General features: G+C 39.0%; 1 protein-coding gene across 1 annotated transcript in view; it reads right to left on the bottom strand.

Annotated features, from left to right (window-relative positions):
- Positions 1-395: 395 nt before the first annotated feature.
- LOC134357878 (inactive ubiquitin thioesterase OTULINL-like) overlaps positions 396-10,771 on the bottom strand; it is a 57,514-nt gene continuing 47,138 nt past the window's right edge. Inside the window, exons 7-8 of the mRNA XM_063069620.1 lie at positions 7,882-8,151; positions 396-3,145 (exon numbers count right to left, since the gene is read on the bottom strand). Of these exons, the coding sequence (XP_062925690.1) occupies positions 2,966-3,145; positions 7,882-8,151 (450 nt within the window). The 3' untranslated portion in view covers positions 396-2,965. The remainder of the gene's footprint in view (positions 3,146-7,881; positions 8,152-10,771) is intronic.

Below are 10,771 nucleotides of genomic sequence, written 5' to 3'. Positions count from 1 at the left end.
TCCTTTCCAACTGTGATGAAGGTTCTTGACCCAAAGCATTGACTGTTTTATTCCTACCCATAAATGCTGCCTGAGCTGCTGTGTTCCACCAGCAATTCAGGTGTTGTGTTGGGTTTACAGCATCTGCAGCATCTCCTGTGCTTCTCAAAATATTTTGTTGCTTTAGTGAATTGTGACTAATTTTCAGAAGATACAAATTGTTAAAGATGTGACAGGTCAGAATTTGTGGGTATAAAATCTGCTGTGTTGATAATTCTCTCTTTGCTTTCATACTGTGTAAATTTCCAGCAGCTTCTGGAATGTGCAACTGCTTATACAAATGCAGAAGTTGTTAATCTGTAGAGTACGTCGTTGCACTCTTTAAGGATGTAATCATTGCTGAATCAGTAATCGGGCAAGAACTTTATAAAAATCACCATAAAATCACGTACATAACCAATTTTAGCATTAATTCCACAAATGATTGTTTCAGCTTGAGCCTTTTATAAAAACTGAATACAATTTAAAATCCACATTCATAAAACAATCACAGAATTTGGATCTGTTTAGTGCCCAAAGCTTGGTGACATTAGTCACTACAAATGGCTGTCACAAAAGTCGTCTTTTGTCAAAAGCAGCTTGGGAAATACGGTGTGGTGTACTATATAAAATATATACACATACACACATACATATACATGCACACTTCAATACAGTTTAACAAATTTTTAAACGAAGTCTTTTAAAGTCCCCATTTCAAATATTTGGAATAAAGAATTCCACAATATGTTATATAGGTGCTGTTTTATTTTGCAGTACGAAAATAATTAAGATTGCTAATTAGAATGGAATATATAACCTTTCCCAATTTATCAAAAATAAAGCAAATTAAAACTACTGTTTGTTTGGCAATTGTCACCAGATGAAAAATGCATTTTTTCTACGACCGATACAGGAGGCTTAATAAAAAATAAGCGTAATGACGCATCTAATTACTTTAAAGTGACTTTGCTGTTCATTTGTTCATAATCTTTTAACTTACTGCGAGTATTCAACTTCACTACTTTTAATTCTCATTTACTGTATAAATTATTTTAACCGCTGTGAACATAACACGCACCTATAAACCAAACATAAAACTGAAAAGACTGTGCTACAGACAAGCAAAGCAATCCTGTTAAAGCCATGTAATGTGCTGTATCAATATCAGTTAATTACAGAATTACAAAAATACAGGCCAAAATTAAATGTTAAGCATACTTCTGCTGAAGTCTTTATAGACTGCAGGGGAGGAGGAGGAGGAGGAGGACAGGATGAAAAGGATCAGAAACGGTAACAAATGCACCATCTGTTAGCATCAAAAAGAATTCGCATTTGTAAATCATTTGTTACAACTTTCAAATGTCGACTTAATAATTTTAATTCTGAGATTTGAAGATACAAGAGCATTAAAATCAAGGTGGCTAAAGAGCTCTCCCTGACTTGACATTAAAATAATAAGTGCTAACAATAAGCACGGAGTATTTTACAGGTATAAGAAACCTATACCTCACCCCTGTATTTACAATATTGGTAATGATTGGTCCAGTGAACTGGGTGGGATGGGAGTTAGTCAATGATAATGCTATTGGTTGTGAAAGGGAAAGTGTAAAGGCTCCCCTCTGAAGATGTTTAATGCCCAGCACTTGTGTAGCACCAATGCTACGTGCCACTGAGGAATCCGAGCCTGGATTTACCCAGGTCACACGGCATATGCACAAAGAATGCTTCACTATCTGATAAAACATGAATGAAGCTTAATGACATATTATCATTGGTGCATTTTTTTCAAATGAGGGAAAGAGCAGTAATATTAAATTTATGAACTTGCAACAAAGGGAAGTAGATTAGAATATTGGGTGGAGATCACTACCCCATTATAGTGATTTCAGGAAACTAGGATGAATAACCTCCAACAACCCAAATTATGTCCCTTTGTTCTAATTATGTTTCTAGTAACCCGAGTTCCCCGTTCCCCATGGACCTCAGCTGCCTTAGAGCCCTTTAATGTCATACTTACTCACACACTGCCATAATGTACAGATCATTATTTTGGGGAGGTGGGGGGGGGAGAGAGAAGAGAGAGAGGAGAGAGAGAGAACAAGCAAAATAATAGTTCTTTCTTTCCAGCTCCTATTGCATTTTACTGTACTAGCATCCCAAATTCTGCTGGAATAGAAATGATTCACCATCTCCTGTCGAAACATCTTCTTCACAATGGTTTGTTTTATCGAAGTCTTAGCCAGCCCTTCAGTTGCCCTTGGTACACTGAATAGATCTTTTAGGGCAATGGTACTTTTTTTTATATAAACAAGAGGATGAGCACTAATATTAAATTTAAACAGGGATAGAGTGTAGAAGTTGAGCCTATACACACCATCATTTGTGCTCGGCTCTGCTTCAGATTCATTTGTTTGTCGCAAGTACATCAAAACGTGGTGAAATGCGATGAGTTTTTGGGCGAGCAGAAACAACAGAATAGGGACAATGTGTATTCCATAATTTGTCCTTCTTTGTCGTGTGTGTCCTTGACAAAACTCACTCCACTGAAAAAAACATTCCTTGCAGACTGACTGTCCAGTCAAAGTTCATCAGGATAACAGTGAGCACATGACTTAAATTCACAGTACTCAAATGTTGGAGTGCTGCATCCGAAATGGAAGCGATGAGCCAACGGCCCAAAAAGGAGAGAAAAATCTGTAATATTAATTACTCCATTTTGTTGGATGATACTCTTTTGGGGTTTTTGTTTACTGATTTCAAATGTTTCCCAATGTTTAGATTAAAATTTGCACGTTGCGGGAAACTTTTAGGAATGTTGGAAATGCAAGGCACCTGCACCACAAATTTATAATAAAAAAAAACAGATTTGGTTGCATGTAACAATACAAACACTACGCAGATTTAAACTTTAGCCAATATTTCCATAGAATTGCGATAATGTCAATCAGCTGCATACAACAGGAACGTTGTAGTGCCTGTCATCTTCAGTCAGAACAAAAATTTCAGGCCAATCCCTGTGGCAGTCTTCAGGATAACTCGATATAAATTCCTCAGTACCATGTTTATAGAGTCTGAAGCTTCTGATCCTCAATTTAAATGTAAATCCAAGGAGAAACATTTCAACCTATGAGTAAACAAACACAGAAGTAAGATTTCAACTGTCAAATATACAAGACCAGATGACATTGGAGCAGCATTAGGCCATTTGGCCTATTGAGTCTACTCCAGCATTCAATTGTGGCTGAATGCTTTCTCCCCCCGCCCCCCTCTGCCCCATTCCCTGATCTTCTCCTCGTAACCTTTGATGCCGTGTCCAGTCAAGAACCTATCAATCTCAGCCTTAAATACACCCAACAACCTGGCCTCCACATCTGCCTGTGGTAACAAATTCACCACACTCTGGCTAAAGAAATTTCTCTGCATCTCTGTTTTAAACAGACACTGTAATGTGAGGCTGTACCCTCTTGCCCTAGAATCCCTCACCATGGGAAATATTCTTTCCACACCACATCTACTCTGTCTAGGCCTTTCAAAATTCAAAACGGTTCAATGAGATTCCCCCTCATCCTTCTAAACTCCAGTGACTACAGACCCAGAGCCATCAAATGTTCCTCGTATGATAACCCTTTCATTCCTGGAGTCATCCTTGTGAACTCCCCTTAACCCTCTCCAATGCCAGCACATCTTTTCTTAGATGAGGAGCCGAAAACTGTTCACAATACCCAAAGTGCGGCCTCACCAGTGCCTCAGCATCACATCCCTGCTCTTGTATTCTAAACCTCTTGAAATGAATGCTAACATTGCATTTGCCTTCCTCACCACCAACTCAATCTGCAAGTTAACCTTTAGGGTGTTCTACACAAGGATTCCCAAGTCCTCTTGCATTTCAGATCTTTGGATTTTCTCCCCATTTAGAAAATAGTCTGCACATTTATTTCTGCTACCAAAGTGCATGGCTATGTATTTTCTAACACTGTATTTCATTTGCCACTCTCTTGCCCATTCTCCTAATCTGTCCTTCTGCATCCTTCCTGTTCCTCAACACTACCTGCCCCTCCACCAATCTTTGTATCATCTGCAAACTTGGCAACAAAGCTATCTATTCCATCATCTAAATCATTGATACACAGCATAAAAAGAAGTGGTCCCAACACTGGCACCTGTAGAACAACACTAGTCACTGGCAGCCAACCAGAAAAGGACCTTTTATTCCCACTCACTGCCTATTAACGAGAGATGAAGATTAGCTTTATTTGTCACATGCATCATTTGTGTTCATGACCAACAGTCTGAGAATGTGCTGGGAGAAGTCCACAAGTGTTGACATGCCTCCAGCACCAACAGAGCATGCCCACAACTTACTTGACCCTAACCTGAGGCCACACATCTTTGGAATGTAGAAGGAAACATGTGGTCATGGGGAGAATATACAAACTACTTACAGAGAGCGGCAGGTAAGAAAGCAAAACATTACCATTCTTTTTTTTTCCTGCTCAAAACTGTCTGTGTCGTCACCAGTTGCCACACCACCTCCAACTTTCATTTATCCCTTGCCATACCCATCACATGTGGAGTCAGTTAACACATATGAACTGATAGGCTGATACAACAATTTCAGTAGTTTGAAACCATATGATCCCAACCGGAGAGGAAGAAAAACAAGAATGGAAGAGAGAATGTATTGCTGAGTACAATAATCTAGGCCCACTCACCCTACTCAGAAATACAAGTACAAACTGCAGCAGAGTCTATAATCTTAGAATAGTCTCAATAGCCGTTATTGAGCCCACAGGTAAAATGTTCTTAGGAAACAATCATCCACAGCTATGAGGTACGGTTAGAAAAAGATGGTGAGCAAGCACAGTAATAAATTATTCATTCACAAACATTGCTGGCGTAGCTGGCATTCATTTTCCTGTACCAACTGAACAGAGGAAACAGCTGAGGGTCATTTAGAGCTGATTTTCTTCCTTGTACGACTTTAGTGAACCAGATGTGTTTTTAACCACAAACTGGTAGTTTCATTGATACTATTACTGAAATTAGATTTTTGTTTTTTTTTTAAACTAAGCATATTCAAATTTCTTTAGCCAACTGAATTGCATTTTCCTGAGCTGCCATGGTAGGATTCAAACTTGTATTTCTGAATTAAAGTTCCAGAAGTCTGGCTGTTAATCCAGTAATTTAACTATATGCCACTCTATCCTTCCCCAAATGGAGTAGGGTGATGAGAATAAATGTGTGAACATAGAGGTAGTTAGACTCCTGTAGTTCATATACGTATAACCGATATGGTCCATAGCTCACTGAAAGCAGCAACACTGATGGGTAAGGGAGTGTATGGTATGTTTACCTTCATAGGTGTGGGCATAGAATATAAGATTTGGGACATTATGTTGCAATTTTACAAAATCCTATTTAGGCCACACTTGCAGAGAGTGTTGTGCTCAGTCTGGTCACAACACAATCAGAAGTGTGTGTTTGCTCTGGGGAAGAGTGCAGACAAAATTCTCAAAGGTGCTGCCTGGTTTGAGGGCTTTAGTATAAGGAGGGACTGGATAGGCTGGGCTCGTTTTCTCCAGATCAAAGGAGGCTGAGGGATGACTAGATAGAAATACAAGATACATAATATAACATAGAAAGGGTAGATAGTAAAAATCTTTTTCCCCACGTAATGTGTATCCTAGTATGTGCTGAGGACTTGTATAATTTGGACTGTGCTGCCAGAGATTAAATAGAATTATTACATTTGAGAAAAATTTAGACACACATGAATAGGCAAGGCATAGACAAATACACTCTAATGTAAATTGGTAAGTGCAGGTTGGCAGAGACGAGATGAGTCAAAGGACCTGTTTTTGTGATATAGGAGTATGACTAGTACAAGGATTGACAGAAGGAATGTTGATGAAGTAGAAGTTTAAAACAGTTTTGAAAGGATGCACAATTCTGTGTAAACAAAGGGAATCAGTAACAACTGGATCTAGTGCCAAGTTTAGCAATTGTTAAAGTCGGAATTTAAATAATTCAGCAATTAGGAAAAAGAAAGTCAATTAATTCACTGAGGAAAAAAAAGAGGTAGAAAAAGATTACAAACTACAGCATGAGTCAGTACAGTGGGAAGTATTTGTGAGAAGGTACCAATTGTCAAGGACAAATTGAGAGCACAGTTAAACAAAGAGTCTCAGACTTGGGGATAAAATTCATTACACGAGGAATTCTGCAGATGCTGGAAATTCAAGCAACACACATCAGAGTTGCTGGTGAACGCAGCATCTCTAGGAAGAGGTACAGTCGACGTTTCGGGGTCTCGGCCTGAAACGTCGACTGTACCTCTTCCTAGAGATGCTGCCTGGCCTGCTGCATTCACCAGCAACTCTGATGTGTTCCATAAAAACTCATTGTTCAAGTTGAGAGTAGGTGATTAAAGTAAAAGGCTTCATGGAGGTAATTGGTCATTTTTTGATTATTATGAGAATATCTTTGATTTCCTAGAGTGAAAGAGAAGGGGGATCTAGCTGAGCAAAAGAACCATATAGCTATGTTCAGCATACTGCTTTTTATGTGATATTAACTTCAAAACAAAAGTACTTATTACTGTACTGTCCAGAACTCTTAGGTATCTATATCTAGGGTTCCAAGACATTTACAAATAACTCTGTATTGGTTAAAATAGGAAGGTAAGTGGGAAATAGAAATAAGAGTACTTAGCTTTGTGTTAGCTCAGTAGTACAAGTGTTGTTTGGTGACTGGAAAGGCATAATATACAGTACTGTGCTAAGTCTTAGGTACCCGAGGTAAACATGTGCCTAAGACTTTGTACAGTACTATATATCTAATGAGTTCCATATTTAAGCAGCGGAAATTAGTTAAGGTGTAAGGTACTGAAATGGAGAATGAAATGTTATCCATTTGTACCATTTCATCTACTGAAACAGACAAAAATTTAATCAGAATTATTATTACTGACATGTGACATGAAATTCGTTGTGAACTTATTTAAATGATCCCTTACAAAGTGTATTCAGCCATCTTCAACATCTAATACTGAACTGCTTGTGCTTTGATACCGATGCAAAGTAGATCATTAGAATGCTGTTATTCAAGGGGTTTTGTAGGATCCATGCATCTTTTTTCTACCTGCATTGTATTCAGTGTTGCGTGTTTATTATGTAGGCAGGGGCGTGGTAAAAGTGAAGGGTTTCGTAACGGATTCATGCTTTCTTCTCGCCGGTTTAGAGCTGGGGACCACTGGATGTCACACCTTTTGCTGGCCGCTCAAGTACAGTATGTTTACTATCACTAGTTTAGTTTCACTGCTTCAAAGTTGTATGTTTTGCTAGTTGCCAATAAAGGATCAAATGCATTTCTTTGTGTATTTGCAACGTTATTATTGGATTGATCGGCGGGCACGCCATACAAGGATAACTACCCATGTGGTCGACAGCAACAGCATTGGTTTGTTCGAGTTGCAACTACACGTCTCATGTGACTTACAATTATTCTGATATAGCCAGTATACGGATGCTATTCTGTTGAAATGATGTAAAAGTATTAGTCCTGACGAAGGGTCTCGGCCTGAAACGTCGACTGCACCTCTTCCTACAGATGCTGCCTGGCCTGCTGCGTTCACCAGCAACTTTGATGTATGTTGATCCATAATTATAATATTGGTGTTATGACACTACATTATAAAACAGCCAATTACTGTCCCCAAGCCTCAGCATTCCATTTATTGAACATATTATATTGGCCATACGATGGTGCTATTGAAATGCAGGTGCAGGCGCAGGCCCACAAAAATGTCCCATTTACATCAATAACAAAAATGGGAAGACAGCCAGATTCACAGCTACTTACCTGCTCCAGTCCACCTGTGTCACCAACGTGGTTCAGATGGTTCATCATAAAACTCAGAGGATCGGGTGAGGAATCTCGGGCAAAGAAAAGGGCACAAAAGCTAGGAACAACTTCTCCATCTCTTATGCCCTCATGAAGCCCAAATACTGTATACAACATAAGAAATTTTACGGCTTCATACATCTTGTACTCAGTTTCTTGCTCACTAAATAACTCCAGACACAATTTGGTTCTTTTCTCCTGGTCTTTAATTCCGTGAAATTTATTCCACTAGAATAAAAAAAATAGATTTTGTTCATCAAAACAGAACAAATTGCTTTAAATATTTACCTATGAAGCATAATAAACTATGACATCCAGAAGACTGATACAAATACAAAAGTCTCATGTTAGCCGAAGAACAAAAAAATGTTTATTTATTGAGATACAGCCCTTTGAGCAGTGCCACCCCGCAACCCCGATTTAAACCCAGCCTAATCATAGGACAATGTACAATGACCAATTAACCTACTAATGGTTATATCTTTGGACTGTGGGAGGAAACCACAGAACCTGGAGTAAACACACACATTCTACAGGGAGGATCTAGAGACTCCTTGCAGGTGACATCAGAATAGAAATTATTTTCAAAATATGTATGACGTTAATGGAGAATAGAACCCTGCTACTTGATTGGAGTCTCACAGGACATAGCTACATGCATTAGGTTGTATGTACGTCCTGATAAAATATTCAGGTCTAGTTTAGTTTGGGCACCGTATGCCAGCTCAAACAGATCACTGGCATGACATTGATTATGGTGATAGTCAGAAATGGCACAAAAATAATATGTACTTGGGCTTAGGTCAATATTAGCAGTGGGCAGGTTAGATTTTATACTCAAGCAGATCGCCGCTGGGGAAAAGGGCTCATTTTCAGAAATGTTACCCATCAGGATGCAGAATTTAGCTAACCCTACCTCAGAACAGCCTATCCTACAGCTCAATGTAACATTTTCCCCACCAGCTATCCTGATGAGCTTAGCAAGCACGATTGCTGTTTCCTTTCCTAATTAGAAGATGAAAGATTTTTTATCGTCACCCTTCAGCACACAAGTGCAAAGGAGAATGAAATGATTGTTACTTCAGAACTGAGGCAGCATAAAAACACACAATACGCATAAAGAATGCAATTTAAAAACAAAAAAACCCACATTAAATAAAAATATAAAAGCAAACCTATAAAACCCAATGTACAAATAACTGTTATATACATAAACTGATTTATGTACATAATGTGACGCTAGGCGATGTGCATGTAGTGGTGTTTGGGGGTAGTAGGGTGGGTTGGTTAATGAGTGGGGTGTTAACCAGCCTGATAGCTTGCAAAAGTAACTGTTTTGGACTGAAGTGGTCCTGGTGTGGATGCTGTGTAGTCTCTTCCCTGATAGGAGAAGGACAAACACAGGAATCCCACCTCTCCCGGAAGTTTCGGGAGTCTCCTGCATATTAATAGTGGCTCCCTGATGCCCGCAAATTATATACAATATCACGGAAATCAATTTTTTTGAGAGCGAGCGAGAGAGAGACAGCGCAAGAGCAAGCAAGCAAGAGCGCGCGAGCGAGAGAGAAAGCAAAAGAGAAAGCGCGACAGCGACCACAAGAGAGAGCGAGAGCAAGCAAGCGCGAGCGAGAGAGAAAGCAAGCGAGAGAGAGAGAGAGAAAGCAAGCGAGAGTGACCATAAGAGAAAGCGAGAGAGAAAGAAAGAGCGAGAGAGAGAGAGCGCGCGCGCGCACGTGCGTGCACCATTGCAGAGTGTTCCAAAAAAAGAAAATATAAAACGTACGTCACCCCAGACTACCCTAAAGTGTACCCCTGCCTAAAAGGGGTCAAAACTAATGACAGTGTTGCTCGTTGCGCTGTTTGCAACAGTGACTTTTCTTTTGCCCGTGGTGGGTTAAGACTGTAAAAGACATGTTGAGGTGAGTTTAACAGGTGTCATTCGTTCATTAGCATAGCTAACGTTATTTAAACTAGCTGGCTAGCTGCTAAGGAGCTACTCTATTGCAGACATCCCGCCTCTCCCGGAGTCTCCCGCAAATTGATGGTGCTACCTCCCTGAAATGAGTTTTTGCAGGGTGGGGTGTCTGCCTGCAAACAATCCCTGAGGATGATGGTAATGGTGTACCATAATCTATTACTGAGTGAGAGACAACTCAAAAGTTCATTTTTTACACAGCAATTAATTTGCTACAATGCTGCTACTTTTTTTTGAATACAAGAATATGGGCTCTGATCCAATTCATATGATGATTCTAGGTCAGGAAACAAAGTAAAATGATCAGCTCCAAAAAGCCAGGGGCATAAAGTGATTACGTAACCCAAAGGACTATTTTCAGATGTGTCATTTTCAAATGATGAGTGGTTATTGTTGGGGTTCTGCTTCTTTATTTTTGGATACACCTCCGTGAAGTCCCTTAGGCTACATTTTTCCCCATGCAAAAAGTACAAAATAATTACAAATTGCTTTTGTACTTGTGAATATTTGTGAAGACACAAAAGATCAAGTGAATATTGACAATGGGTAGACATTGTAAAAGAGGATACAATTAAAATTCATTTAGTATAGTATCAGCTAATTAAGCCAGACAATATAAATTAATAAAAGTCAATCTATAGTTAACAAGTTTGAGGAGCATTGTGATCTATTGATCAAGGAAAATATACTGCGTGTGAATTTTCAATGTGAGTTCAGCAAGGCACAGCAAAGGAGGCTTGATGATAGAATTAAGAGATAATAATTGGAAATCAGAAAACATTTAAATCCAAAAGGTATCAAATTACTCATTTAGAAATAAAATTCATTAAAGTAATTGCTAATAAATCAAAAAACAACGGCTGGGAATATTTA

Source organism: Mobula hypostoma, chromosome 17 (genome assembly GCF_963921235.1).
Source record: "Mobula hypostoma chromosome 17, sMobHyp1.1, whole genome shotgun sequence".
NCBI classification, from domain to species: domain Eukaryota; kingdom Metazoa; phylum Chordata; class Chondrichthyes; order Myliobatiformes; family Myliobatidae; genus Mobula; species Mobula hypostoma.
The sequence above is the reverse complement of the archived record's forward strand: the minus strand, read 5'-3'. Positions and strand labels throughout refer to the sequence as shown.